The sequence below is a fragment of the Tetrao urogallus genome (genome assembly GCF_951394365.1).
Source record: "Tetrao urogallus genome assembly, chromosome: 10".
Classification (NCBI taxonomy): domain Eukaryota; kingdom Metazoa; phylum Chordata; class Aves; order Galliformes; family Phasianidae; genus Tetrao; species Tetrao urogallus.
In genome coordinates this window covers 7,726,855-7,742,724 of record NC_136823.1, presented here as the reverse complement: position 1 = coordinate 7,742,724, position 15,870 = coordinate 7,726,855, and the positions used below count along the sequence as shown (strand labels likewise).

Here is a 15,870-nt window from a genome sequence, read left to right as displayed (position 1 = left end):
AATTTGTGCAGATGACTTCATCACACTAAAGTAGCTCCTTCCTATTTTATGATGTTGGCCCCACAATGTCAAAAAAAAAATCATTCTTTTTATACTGGAAGATGGTAATGAAATATCTGACAACTTGTACAAAAATACCAAGAAAAATCTACTCAACAGAAATAATGTCAACATTAAAAGGAAACTGTGGTAAGGAGTGTGCTAGAAGTTCATGTAACCTCCTTAAATTAAATTGCACTCTATAAGGAAAAAGTTGAAATAGTGCAATAGCGTAAATCCCATTCTCTGTTATAAATGAAAGCAATGAAAGCTGGAGAGTAACTTTCCAGACCTTACACTTCTGAGGATATTTTATATTTTATTTTGACCTATCTTTACTAAAATCAGTAATTGATTCTAACACATTTCCTTCTTCCTGCACAGAGCACACTTTCTCCCTGAAGCAGAATCCTTTGCCTGTTAGGGCAGTTATTGATATCAAGTCTCTACAGAAGGAAAAATTTAAATAACTATCTGCTCATGTCCAGGCACTGACATTTTATTTCAGCTTGAGCAACAAGTAGGAAGGTTCTTTTACGTGCCTTCTTGGATCAGAAAGCCATTTAGAAAATAATTACTGTAGACTTTACTGTACACAGTCATGTTAATATGCCCCTTTTGTGCGTTCTCCCTACATCCTGCTTTTCCATAAGCCAATCATCATTTCACCTGGGGCATTTCAAAGACAGCAATCAATTCTCTTCCCAGAGTCTTAGGAATTAATTATTTCAAGCTAAAAGCGGACATTTTACTGAGCAAATTAATCTGAACAGATATCATTATAAATCAAACAAGGAAGAAAATTTTCCAAGACTGAATCTGTTCAGAACAAACTTACTCATTTGTACAGCTAAGGTATTTCAGCTTGTGTGCATTGAGAAAGACTAGCATTTAAGTATTCATGCAACATTCACCCCAGTAGTTCAGTAGGAGTAAAACATGAAAAGGCCAAGCTAAAAATGTAAATGGCAGTTCCACAAACTTTTAAGCATAGCCTTCCATCTCCCCACACAGAGAACAGTAGTTTAGCAAGCATTAGATTTTAAGACCCTGGAAATCAATGGAACATAACTGTTTGTGGGGAGGTGCTGTGCTGAAGAGTCCCAGATTACCGAGTCTCATCTAAAACTGTTGCAAGGGTCACAGAGTTTAACATGAGAAATTGTGCCTCAGGCTACGTGCTGGAATCTCACTGGAAGCAAACTATGGGAAAACAAGCAAGCACTATAATACTGGCGTACAAAAATATGTCTCTTGAAAGCTATATGTCATGCACTGTGCAAAAGGAGGACAGTGCAGAGCTGCAATCTAGCTGTCTCTGGATGTGAAGCAAAATAAAGACATTAACCTTGTGCTGTACCTTAATAAATTACAATTATTGAGGGTCAGGTCTTGTTAACTTTTTTGCAGAACCATGCTCATATAACCATATTTGTTCATATTTCCATGCAATACTCCAATGAATTAAGCATATGTGCCAAGATCCATTGTGCTAACAGACTACACAACTTACCACCATGTAGCACAGATGTACCTGTATGTCATTTCCTCTGACATTGGGTAGTGATGTACACAAAGGTATATTAAAAATTATTAGGAACTCTTAGAAGTTGGGAATGTGTTGCTTATCTGGGTAGTAAGTTTGGACTCTTCCTTCTTGCAAAGCTGTAGAATGCATTTAATTCCCCTGTCAGCTGTGCTAATAGAGTGAAGGTTTATCCTCTAGGAAGTATTCCTCCATTATAAAATTTAGCGAGTTAAACAAGATTATATACTGTAAACCAGAAATGAGTACAAAGGAAAAACTCCCATTAGCTTAAATCAACTTGTGTAAGCCTATTTCCTCTCTACTGCCAAAAGTAATTATTTGTCATCTCTTGTTTCTCTTTAGCGCAGAGTTAGACATACTGCTCAAGATGCATCTGATCCCAGTAGAGAACACAGCTTTCCCTAGCTTACCTCCATTGGCACATCCATCTCCTCTGCCGTCTCCCAAAAACTACTGCCCATAGGTAGGCAATAAAGTCACCAATCACCCCCACACTAGTTCTGTAAAAATGCTTCTAATTTCACTCTTCTAGGAAAAAATGCTAATCTGACTAATTAAACCAGCTTTGGGAAAAGCCTACAAACATCTCATGACAGCTGGTCTGAACCAGGGCAGTAATACCCAGGAAGGAAAAGCAGCAGAGGGCAAGAATTTCTCATCCCCAGTAAGCTGCAGCTGACACCAAACATCCATCTATACCTTGAGACACTTGAAAATTCATTATATTTATTCACCTTCAAAATAAATAAATAAACAAACAAACAAATAAATAAAGAATAAAGAAGGCCTTCACATAACCTGTAGTCCAGAGAAGCTCAAGCTAGACCAAGTTCCAATTGAAAATAAAGATGAAATTTCAGAGTAGAAAACAGGTTTTCCTGTTGGCAGGAAAAAATTGTTCCCTTTTAGTGAACAAATGAAAGGATCTATATGAAGAGGAAACTACAATTATGCAACTTCACCTTGTTGGTACAATAGTAGGCCTGGAGAATGTTGTTCAATCTTTGTTTCATCTTGAGGAGAAAAACACGGGAAACTGAGGTAGTAGATACCCAACCAGAAAAGTGAAACAGACTTCATCTAAAAATGTTGGTTTTCCTCTTCCCAAGAAGACATTAAGGTTTTCTTCCTTTCAGAGAGATATTTTAATCTTGATTACATTCAGAGGCAGACCTACTGTGAATATTTTATGATGTGACATATTTAGAAATAAATAGTATTTTTACAGTTGGAAAACCTCAGGCGCAGAAGTCTCCCCTAAATTTCTAAATTTCAGAGAAGAAACAATAATACTAAATACATACACACTGAACAGAGATTCAGCAAAGACAGAACAGTCTTTTCTATCCAACTGTGATAAAACATTTAGTTTTGTTATTCTGTTTCCACTGTAAAAGGCCTGCATGTATCACTTCACATTTCATTGTGTTCATTTGTATCTAGAGATCTGAGTCAGCTCCTGTTTACCAATTTAAAAAAAAACAAACTAGTCGATGCAATCAAATTGGAGAGGTATGCACCTAAGACTCACAGAATCACAGAACTGTAGGGGTTGGAAGGGACCTCCAGAGATCATCAAGTCCAACCCCCCTGCCAAAGCAGGTTCCCTACAGCAGGTCACACAAGTATGTGTCCAGGCAGGTCTTGAACATCTCCAGAGAAGGAGACTCCACAACTTCCCTGGGCAGCCTGTTCCAGTGCTCCGTCACCCTCACCTAAAGAAGTTCTTGCGCACATTTGTGCAGAACTTCCTATGCCCCAGTTTCTGGCCATTTCCCCTTATCCTGTCTCCACACACTGCTGAAAAGAGTCTGGCTTCACCACTCTGCCCCCCACACTTTAGATATTTATAGACCTGGATAAGGTCTATAATCCAGTCTTCTTTTCTCAAGGCTGAACAGACCCAGTTCACTCAGCCTTTCTTCATAGGAGAGATGCTCCAGGCCCTTCACCATCTTTGTGGCCCTCCGCTGGACTCTTTCCAAGAGATCCCTGTCTTTTTTGTACTGGGGAGCCCAGAACTGGACACAGTACTCCAGATGAGGCCTCACCAGGGCAGAGTAGAGGGGGAGGATCACCTCCCTCGACCTGCTGGCCACGCTCTTTTTAATGCACCCCAGGATGCCATTGGCCCTCTTGGCCACAAGGACACACTGCTGGCTCATGGCCAACCTGTCATCCACCAGGACACCCAGGTCCCTCTCTGCAGAGCTCCTCTCCAGCAGCTCATCCCCCAGTCTGTAACAGTGCATGCAACTATTCCTCCCTAGATGCAAGACTCTACACTTGCTTTTGTTAAACCTCGTACTATCTCTGTCATTCCTAACCAGTGGCTGCAAACACTGAAGTTCTTAAAATCCAAAATCCTAGTTATAATAATAACTAGAGATGGTTTAAAAGCAAAACAAAGCAAACACTTAAGAAAACATGATGCATCCATTGTCCTTATAAACCAGTAATAATAATTACACTGTAGAGTTACTCTGATAATGTTCTGCAATTTCAAATCTCAGAAACATTCAAGGACCACTGGAGTAATTCCCTAGAAATGTAAAAACATGAACAAGTCTTCCAGGCAAATGGGTGTCTGTTCTGATATGTCTAGATAGTATCCTGTAGCATTCCTAGGGAGCTGATTTCAGCTGATATTGAGATAATATGTTTATCAACATCCTCCTGAATGTTGCAGATTTTATGCAATACATGAGCATCTGAAATCCTGCTGAGCGTAACCTCTGCTACAGTACTGTGCTATGCTTCACTTTTCAACAGGTCCCATATTTTAGAATTTTCTAAGCATGTGTCATCAGGATACGTCCACTCTGGCTTTGGTTTTCATATGTATTCTTCTGCAATCCAAAAGATTGGGGAAAATAGTTGGAACAGTATCACATTATTTAGCCAGGTGCTTATAAATCTGTTCCAAGAGCTGGAAAAAATTCTGAGCATGCTGAGCATAAACTCAATAGAAGAAACTATGTAATTACTGAGCAAAACTTTAAGGAAATAATATGGTGTGATCTAGACTTAGGGAAATAAAAATGAATATACTCTTCAGCTCAGATACAGCATATACTTTGGACAAAGTCTTCACTTAAAATTCTACTTTCTATCTGCATTCTTATACTAACAAAAGATAAGATTCTGATATATTTTTCCTCTATATTCATATATTCGCAATGTAATATCAGATTTGAGTTTCTGAAACTTTCCTTTATCATCTCCTTGCATACATAAATCCAGTACAGAATCCCACACCTTTGCTAGTGGCAACCCTATTGCCAGAAACCGTGCTCTTCATGGATGGATGCCAGAAAGCCTAACCCACATTCCAACTGTCTATTTTTTAATTTTACATGTATACATATTACATTCCCAGGTTCTTCAAAACACACTGCTAGCATATCAGAAAGTAATTAAGCAAATGTTGAAACAATGTAAACTTAAAATCATTAATATTTTTTATTGATTTGTTTCCTAATTGCAGTTTAAAATACATCAACTGTTATGTAAAAAGATACATACTTCCAAAGATAATCAATTATATTCAAATACACTCTAAATTAACACCTGAGTGTTAAACAATGAATGTAAGAGATGAAAACTTGCTTTGATACCAAATATATAACCTATGTAAATAAACTTCATTAAATAATATTAGCAGTAATTAAAAAACTCAACAACTGAATTAGGCAGCCCTCTATACACAGTTGTACTCATGCCTGGCTTTTTCACTTGGTAAGGCATTGTCCAAATGGGATTCAGATTGACTGTGCTCTTTCCAAAACTGAAAATTTTTCTTGTAAATTTTCCTTCTTTCCTACTCCATCTATGAATGCTATATGATACAGCTGATCAATTCACTGAAGAACTTTTACTCTTGCTTTGTCAGAAATCTATACACAGCTGATAATTGATGTTTACCAAATTCCAGGATGGAAGTACAGCTTACTGTTTGCTAAAAGAGTTATCGCAGAACTTCTTACTTAATCTTAGTTATTTATTCATTGTTTGAAAGAATACTGCCTTGCAAATCCTATGCCTACAGGCAATTAATACACTCATGCTTAAAGTGGAGAAACAGAATGTACTGGTAGATTTAGAATCCCAGTATTTTAGTATTTTAAAAGCAAAAATATTATCAGAAGCAGTCATTTTCAGGAAAAATGAAGGTGGTGAATTTCATTAAAATGTTCAATTTGAATGAACCTCCAGCCATGCTGTGAAACAGCTTTGAGCTGGGAGGGGTCTCTCAATGTTGGGATAAGGAATACTCATCTGTAAAGCACAATCATACAACTTCTCCCTCCCCTCCCCCCCGAACTCCTTAAGTATACTGTCATTGTGGAAATGTCAAAATTATTTTTTCTGAGCCTCATGCCTTTACGGGAGAAAGGTTCAAACAGCATAAGACCACACAAAAAAATGTCAATAATCAGACCAACTTTTCACATTTTACAGTCGTGTCAAACTCAAAAGTACTGAGAAGCAAAATTGAGTGATTTACTTTTTCTTCTCTGCCTATAGCAGGCCCATGCAATCTCTACTCAAAGATGGCACTGAAGTTATTAATACAATGACAAATTTAGTTGGCAGTCTTTTGTTTCAGCTCATTTTTCCCTTCAAAAAAGCCCATGTTGCATTTTAATTTCATAGCTGTGATATTTATGTCATTTGAACTTTCTTGATTTCATAATCATGTTGTGAAATTTGTTTTTTCTTTATGTTTTCAGAGCCTAAAGTTGATTGTTTCCTTAGAATAGGAATTGTTTGTCTTGTTACTATTCATATTTTTAATCTTTTCTATGCAGATACTAAAAGAGTCAGAAGATATTTAAATAAGAGCAGTTGTATTTATGTCCCATGGTTTTAAGCCAATCTCATTTAGAGCTTAGTCAGGGACTGTGAACATTCAGTTTAGTGATCCTACAGCTGGAAAGGATCATCATGATCACGCAAGCTGACCAGGCCAAAGTTTTTCCCTAAACTAATTCTAGACAATGTATTATTTAAATAATAAACAAAAAGAATCTGGTCTTGATTAAGATCTTCCAGACAGAAGGAAAAAAAAAACAAAACAACCCTTCTCATAGACCACTGCAAATTGTTTCAATGATTAACTATCTTCATAAAAACAATAAAAAATATGCCTCCATAGTTCAACTGAGTCCAATTTCATTTTTTAAAATGGTGGTATCCAGATTTACATTTTATTAGAAATCAACTACTTAATCTTCTAATTATCTTTCGTCTAAGTTAAAATAACTGAGCTCTAGAAGTCTTTTGGACTAAGGCATGTTCTTCAACTCGGTGGTGAGTCCTCTGACTATCCTCCTAACACAAAGCAAAATACAAAAAAAGAAAAGCAACAAAGTTTAGAATTAGCTGACAAATACAAAACTCATTTTTCTAGGCTGATTTGAGAGTCTTGTGTTTAAAAATTCAAGGATCACACTGCTTTAAACTATAAGCTTTGGCTGTGGTTTTGCCTATTAATTACATAAAATGTAACATAACTTGGAAACAAACAACAGACATTTTCTAGAGTAATAGATATTTAGATACGTACTTGTAAACCTATCAATATCTACCTCCTGTACCCTACAGCTAGGATTTGATTAAATTTTTATCATACCACTGCATTACAGAATTTGAGAAATGGACAATGAAAAATGTAAGTAGAAGCCCTCTTCTTCATAGGAAGGCCAACATTTCCAGACATCTTCAGTCTCCAAACTGGGACCATCATGTCCATACATATGGAAAACGTCAGCAAGAAACCAGATTTCAGCAGTTGGAATACGTTTAAATGATAAAAAATGTGTTTCTGCAGCTGCTTAAAGTAACGATTATGGCTGGTTTGAATTAGATGAAGTGAAAACAGGAATCATCACAGAGTTCTATCTCCCACATCTCTGAAGGCAGCCCCTATATTAGAGGCCAAAACAAGATGCAACAAGCCCTTTGACTTTGCCCTTATCTGCAATTAATCAGCATATAAAAATGGATTCTACACATAGCATCAGCTAGTTTGCTTCTCCAGAGTATGACTACCTATATATATATATATATACATACATATATATATATATATATATATATACACACACATAACGGTTGCAAAGGGGTATATATATCTTTTTTTTTTTTCCTTTTTGATTTTGTTTAGTAAGGATGTTAATACATATAAATAAAAATTCTAGAATGGATTAATTTATATACAACCTCTATTAAGCTAATAATAGAGTTTTCACAACACAAGCAACTTGGTAGTTTTAGAACCTTTAAACATTTTCTAAATCTAAAAATATTCCATATTAATCATTTTGTAGACTTTCTAAAGCTCACTAGGAAGCTTTGTTATTGCTTTGTTATTCGGGAATCTCTACTTTAAGGCATTCTTTTGAAGAATTGCACAATTTTTGGCTTGTTTGAGATTCATAATTTAGAAGACAAACTGCCATTTTAATCACTTCTGCAAGCCCAACCTACCTAACTACTACTCATTCCATTTCTGATACACAATGTCCTTGCAGGAATTAATACAATTGCTAGCCTGGACTGAATTACAAGGAAAACATTTAATATATTTTTAGCTGTATTTTATCATAGTTAAAAGAAGGAAGAGGAACCAGATAATGAGATTAGGCAGCTCTCTATTGACTAATGACAAATACTCTGCAGACATGATTTAGAAACATCTGTGCTTCACTTTTTCTTTATTATTATTGTGTGCATTGCAAAAAAATAGACAAGTGCTGCGTAAGTGCCATAAAATTACAACATTTTGTTTCCTGATCTGAAGGAAGTGGCAAAAGGAAAATGAGCACATATGTATCTGAGTTCAATTTCTTTTCCCAATTTGAGGCCTAAGTCCATCATTCCTTAAAACCATCGAATGCAGTTTTTTGTTAGTACCACGTACTATACAGCACCTATGACAAGTAACCAAAGTAGCAGAAATTTCAGCATAGCTTATTATCCCTAAATATGAACTAAAAACTCACATCAACTATTGCATACAGTCAAATGCACACACAACTATTCCCACTTGCTTGAAAGCAAAATGCTAAAAAGATACTCTAGCTCAGAGGAAAGAGAATGCAACTGGTAAGCATGGATGTAAGAACCACTCAACTGATTTGAAGAAACTGAAAAGTAATTTGTAATTAACATTCAGCCATATTGTATGGGAGAATTCATGCAAGTCTAATATACAAACTCTTGGCCATATTAAATTACTAATGACTTTGACAGTTTTGTGAAATATTTTGTTCCGTGGCATGCTTTTAATATTCTTCTGCTAAGATTTCAGAACAACTGTAAAGCATAAAATGAACACAATACACTGCCCATTAAAAGTTTCAGTTTATAAGAAAAAAAGTTCCTAACTTATGGTTAGCCATAGGAACGATAAAATAAAACAACTCTTATCTTACCTTTATTATACATATTGGTTGGTACTTGGACGTCACTCAGACTGATATTTACAGGCAAGTTATTGAAGTGGTCATTTGGCACTAGAATGAACTCCTTTCCCAGCTCCAGATAGTTCCCTTCTTCATCTCTTTCATTTATAAGCACAGCATTGAAGTACTCATACTGCAACAGAAACCCATATTCAGTATTCTGAATTTGCAATCAATACAAAAATATAAGGAAGCTCAAATACTTTAATGTATGCATTAATCAATTGATTAATGTTTAAGCATATCTCTATTTAGAATTGAAAACCAAGATATTTTTATTACCTCTCAGAGTCTCTCTATACTCCTCATACAGGTATATTTCTGAAACCAATTAGAGATTTATCAATACATCTCACAGAAATTCCATGATTACCTTAGATCTCTGCCTGCCCTGAAAATGTTATAAGCAGCCCAATTAACTCTTTGAACATGGATGATGTATGCACTTTTTTAACACAAAGGATTCTACACTTAAATCATTTGCTGGATAGCTATCTAACTGTTCAGCTTATTTTCATCATTTCAAGAACTGCTATCAAAACAGAACCTGGGCCTTAACAGGCTAAAAGCATTTCTACTTCACAAGAATATTAACTAAACCAGTGATAACAAATTTTCATAGGCCTTTGTCTCCTCAAACTGTTACTGCTTACCCAATGTGTATTGACTGATGTTTCCTAATGGAAAACATTCACTCTGTGCTGAACCTTACATATGCGTATCACTGTAGGTTTTGTAAAGTCATGCATACTCTAACATGGGTGCATAAACTTAGCAGTGTCTTATTTTGAACACGAAATTATTGTTTGACTATTTACAGATTCCTGGAGAGTATTTGGCCTATTGTGTACTGAACTATAACTAGATAAGCAAAAGCAATTTAGATAAAATTATTGATTTTTTTATGACCTAGATTTACAAAAATTCTATCAAGCTTTGAAGGAAACAAATAGAGAAGAGTACTTTTTAACCTCCCAAATGTCCTTAAACCACTAGGCAACAGTTCTCATGATCTATTTCTTAATTGAAACAGACCAAAGGACAGCGTCTTTGAAGAATCTCATTAACTTAAATCCCAGTGTCTGCCTTAACTACCCATTTGACTGGAAATCAAAGTAAATAACATAAAATCATAGATTGCATATAACCTACAAAACTTTTACAAGGATAAAAATACAATACCATTTACAAGGCTAGAACAGACCAGCAAGTACAAAAACTTCAAAGGCATTTCATGAGCACTGCTTCTCAGCATGATATGCAACTCATTTTACTGAACAAAAATTACGAAAAATCTTAAAAATCAGTATGTGTCCATTAAATATGTTGAGACTTTTATGGCAAAATTTCCATATCTCTTTCAGTTTTATTTTCAGTGTTCAATATATAGAATCATAGAATTGCTCAGGTTGGAAAAGACGTTAAAGATCATTAAGTCCAACTGCAACCTAACCATACTAGCCTAACTCTTACAACCCTCCACTAAATCACTGATTAGTCCCTGAGCACCACATCCAAATGGTTTTCAAACACATCCAGGAACATAGTTGGTACTTCAGATGAAAGCAGAATAAAAAATGAAATCCTATAGCTAGATATTAAGTGCCTGTGAAAGAGAAATATACGGACAAGCTTAATATTCCCCCATCTCTAATCGTATAAAGTGGACAAAATGTATCAATATTTGAAAATCAATCTTAATGAAAAAAAAATCTGTCACGATTAAATTTATTTTACTTTAAGTGCTTAATTGATGAACCAAATAATAATCTGCTGCATATATGCCACAAGTATACACAACTACTGAAACTTAAATTCCTGGGGGGGAACACCAGAAAAATTTAGTTTCAGTATTTTGTTTATTTGTTGTTACTGTTGTTACCCTGTTCTTGCCCCTGCCCTGCAATTCTCGAAGTACTGATAAAGAAAAGACTGTAAATATAATTTGCTTAAAGCTGTCTTTTCATTAACTTTGGGAATTAATGCATTCATTATGAGAATTATCCCAAACCCACTTAACACCACTGGGAAGATATCACATTTGTGCATTTAGTTCTTCCCACAACAAAAGGATGAAGAAATACGATAGTGTACAAGAAATACAGTCCTTACTCTGTCTGGGAGAAGCCTTCTCCACCTATGTTTCCTACCCAAGTTTACCAGGGATGATTAAACCACAATGTATGCATGCTTCCCACATGTGACAGGAGCTGTATCAATTTCCCTTTCTGCAAAAGCCAGAGACAGCTAGCAGAAGACTTGAAAGCCCAATTCGGATTTCCAATCTCAGTAGGAAATAGAATATTAGTTCAACATTAAGCCAGGCACTAATGTCTGCTATAAAAAAAAAAAAACAACAATCCCACACAAAGCAAAGAAAGTAAGCCTCATAGCTTTTCTGTATTGTAGTAGATTGTACAGTAAGTCTGAAAAAACCTGGCACAGAGAGTAAAGTGATAAACAGAATTTCAAATAAGAATGTCAGAGTACATTTTACACGCAAAGCATAGCAATAATCTCTTAAAGAACATTATTTCCTTGCATTCCATTGGTTATTTCCTTTTCCAAAGGAATTAATTAGTAGACATTTTCCTTCATCATGTTCTGTAAGTGGCAAGGCTAACCAAGTATTAAAGATCATTATATTTTAAATAAATTATATAAATCATTTCACAATTAAGAGTATTCAGAATTGATTGTTAATTTAATTCATACAGTATTCACCGACCTTTTGGTCCAAAACTGTATTATCTCTTTTCAACTCTATAACCATATATAGAATTATATTATCTGAGTTTTTAAAATAAATCATAGCACAAAATCATCCTAATTTTATAAGAGACAAAGGATGACAAACAAGGAGAATATTATAATCCCCTCCCCTCCTTTTTGCCCAAAAAATAACAAATTTCAGACAGTCCTTAAAGTTCTGAAACACTCAGTAATATACACAGCTAAAAAATACCTCTTGAAAAAAGTTCAGTGTGTAGGCAGAGCTCTTACACAGTGCCTTGTAGTGCATGTTTTGCTTCCAAGGAAATTATTGACTGTGACAGCTGAAAGGCAGTAGAAGGAAAATTAAAAATAAAAATTGGAGAAAAAGTAGTGAAGCAAATCCATCCGGCAATCTGACACCGCATTTAAGATAATGCCCAAGGGAAAGAGGATAAAGTCCTGTTTGCTGACAACACAAATACTCTACCTGCTAAGCTCTAAAAGAAAATGACTTCAATTTAATCTTGTCAATTGAGGTCAATCTTTGATGTAACCTTAACTCAGTGAGTTCTGAGTGTGCACAGTATTACATGCCAAGAAGATATTAGTCTAATAAATAACAAAACAATTATCTAGGTTAGAAGCACATCCTGGCTTTGCTGTGACTTGGCCAACAGATGAGCTTACACTGACTGTATGCGCGGACTTGTGTGGTGAGCAGTAAACTGAAGAAAAAGCTCTCAAAGAAAATTTCATTCACATAATATAGCACACACATCTCAAGCTCTGAATATGAACACACATATATTCAAACTTGCACTTAAGCAGGCACACTGGATTCCGTTGTTCTGTTTATTTTTATAAGCACTGTCCTTGACAGCATCGTCATCACTCTGAATGTTTTGTCAAACATTTTAAAATCCCCTGATAGAGTAATTGAACAAGACTTAGATCAAGGCCGTAAAATTAGGGAGAACTGGGAATTTCAGTTCCCATGCACCACTATTCTTTTACCCTTGCGAAGAAAGTCTCCCCATGCAAGCCAATCTGCACTGATCACTAGTGCTCACCAGTGCTCAAAGCAAGCATCTGGATCACTCTTCCTTAGCAAAGGGCTGGGTATGTTTGAGAGACATCACAAAGAATCATATTGCTGACACAGACAGCAGAACGCTGGCTGCTCTGATATAGTGAAATAATAATAGGAGGCAGGCACCTGGGGGACTGTTAGGAGGTCAATCAGAAAATTATTTTACAGGTTCATTCAGAATTACTGGAAAAGGCAAGCTGTGTTTTAAATCACCATGTGACAGCCACAATACAAAGATACGTGCAGTCTGTTTTCTGAGGATAGCTGTCACAGACTGAGGATAAGGATGATAAAAATTAACTCCTGCAAAAGCTATCAGAAGTGGAAGCGCAATAGTTTCAGCAAGCAAAGAGAACCTCAGGGTTAGGCTGCAGGGAAGAATTGATCACTAAAGCAAAAGCAAACTTGGCAGTTGCTTCAGTTTAGCCACTTAGTTCAGCCTAATAACTAAATAAGCACCTTGATTGTAATGGATATTTTGCTGAGACAATACGTCAGTAATTTAAGTATAATACCAAAAAAACAATATACTGTCATGCATAAATGTAGATCTGTACAAACTTTTAAAAGACTGACACTCCCTACTTCCAATTATGTTTATCTTACTGTAAATCAGTACCTCATGATGCTTGTGTTATTAATTGAACACTTTTTAAGATTGTACAGAGGATATATTTCTTCAAATTTAAATCTTTACTGTTTCATTTAAAAGACACATTATGATGCAAATTGCCTTTGTGAATCAGAGACTACCTGGCACATAATAATAAACACTTTTCAGATGGTTCTCTTTCTAACAGGAAAATGAATTTGCTTTTATTGGTATGAAACAAGGCACTTTACAATTTTAGATTGATGTATTTTTTCCTATAATACAGAAATTATTATTGCAAGACAGCATAAAATCCTCTGTTCACAGAGCAGTGAGGAAGATTTGAGAATGCTACGAGAAATGATTTGCACCGATGGTTCAGAACTATAGCAATATTGCAGTTACGCTAATAATTTTCAACTACGCAAGAATCCTTTTTACAACATTTCTGCAAACATATCATTCAGATAAAGGCAAAGATGAAGGTCTCTAGAAGATACTAAATCAAGGAACAGTTATGGCATTTGTGTGAGCCTCAAATAGCAGAGAAAGTGAAAAAGGAACAAATGTTAAGGAAACTGAAGAAGAAAACTGGCATTAAATGGCACAGACATTTGAATATCTATGAGACTTTCAACACAACAGATACTATCATAAGTTGAAAGGACGAAAAATTCCTTTTCTCAAGACTGACAAGCAGAAGCTCTCTCTGAAAGCGCAGATATGCAAAAACAAAAATACAAAATGGAGTCATTCTTTCTGAGGGAGACTTTGTACTACAGAACACGCATTGACAGCAGTCTCTACTCAATGTGTGTTTCAATGCACATTAACTTCCAGAGTTCAAAAAGTCTCTTTTGACAGTTGTCCACTAAGAAGAATTTCTGTTTTAAAGCATGCGATTAAAGCTCTTGTATTCAAGTATTCAGTCTGATGTTAACCAAAAAAAGCATAAAAGTCACAAAAGCAAACTGCCTCATGTACTAAAACCTGCTCTGAATTTTAAAAAGCTTTTAAAATTGAGAGAGCTGGCATCTCCTTCATTTGCTGGAAGTTACAATCTTTATCATTTCTGATTATTCCCTCTTACTTGCTTCTCTGGAGGGACTTCCAATGCCTATTTATTCTTTTTAATGCCTTTATCCAACATCAAGGCTCAGAAACCACCTGAGATTTGAAATGCTGTGACCAGAGCGCTCTCTCTAATTGCAGGAATACAGAAATGTTACTTAGATCCTCACAAAAAACAACTGGCCTACTTTACTACACAATCAGATTAAGATGACCTTTCCCCAGGCTGTCCATTCCTCCCCAGCATGATTATGCCATTAAAATTGTATTAAAATGGGATAAATAATTAACATTTTATTACAGTAAAAAATCAATTATACCAGCATGCAAACTGATAATGCAACAAGGTTTCAGAGGTATTGTAAAAATTTACTGATTCACTGAAAATGGCAAATAGCAAGTAATTATGATGGCTATTTTAAATGATCTGCTGAAGTTCAAAAGAGTCACTGTGACTGTATGATTCAGATGGTAAATCTTTCCTTTAAAGATCACTCTTGAAGCTAATAAACACAAGAAGGATAAAAAACTTTACGCCCTTCGTTGGACTTTCAGTTTGAAACTTGGAACCTTTGCTTCACAAGACTTACTGGAGATCCAATGCTTTTACTTTCTCTAGGAGTGTTCAGTGTTAATTTTCATATGCATAAAAGCCTCCCAGGGAATATTTTCTTCTATACAGCACAACAAATATCCACTCTGCGTCAACTCCTCTTTTCTCCCAAGTCTATGGATGTGCGTTAAAAGACAGCAGTTACACAGATGAGCAATTTCAGGGCTGGTTATCATGCTTGGACAGAGTCAGAGTGAGCCATGGAAGCAATTACTTGAACATTTCTAGAGCAATTTTAAGTAAAAATTTCATAACTTGCAACCATTTTATAACCAGAATATGAAAATGGCCAATTTTGTGCATTTGTGAAGGCTGAGTGTTTCAGAACTGCATAATTACCACAGATTTCAGAAAGCCTTATTCCCTGCCAATGAGCTTATACTTTAATACCATGAAACAGTAAAAGAGCAAAATTCTCCAACCTGGAAAATCCTCCAGTACAGCAGCATGGCTCTGTTTGATAAGGCTTATCATGTGGCACATATTGCTGAGTGAGAATGACGGGAATTCTTCTGGGGCTGGGGCACACCTGATGTGCTCCCCCTCCAGCTCTGCTGCTCTGGCTCTGCACTGCTGGGAGGAGTCACAGCACATCCCACTGCTGAGGGCCATGGGGAGCTCCTCTCCGTGTCTCCAGCTCAGAAATACACCAATAGCAGAGGTTCATTTTTATTGCCAATAAACATGAACAATGTCAGGCATTATTTAAGCCACACTTTGGAAGAAGAAGCA

The 15,870-nt window shown here is 35.9% G+C and overlaps 1 protein-coding gene across 1 annotated transcript in view; it reads right to left on the bottom strand.

Moving 5' to 3' along the window:
* Positions 1-15,870, bottom strand: part of CACNA2D3 (calcium voltage-gated channel auxiliary subunit alpha2delta 3) — a gene marked incomplete at both ends in the record, with an annotated part of 393,832 nt that overhangs the window by 228,283 nt on the left and 149,679 nt on the right. Inside the window, one exon of the mRNA XM_079540355.1 lies at positions 9,028-9,190. Within this exon, the coding sequence (XP_079396481.1) occupies positions 9,028-9,190 (163 nt within the window). The remainder of the gene's footprint in view (positions 1-9,027; positions 9,191-15,870) is intronic.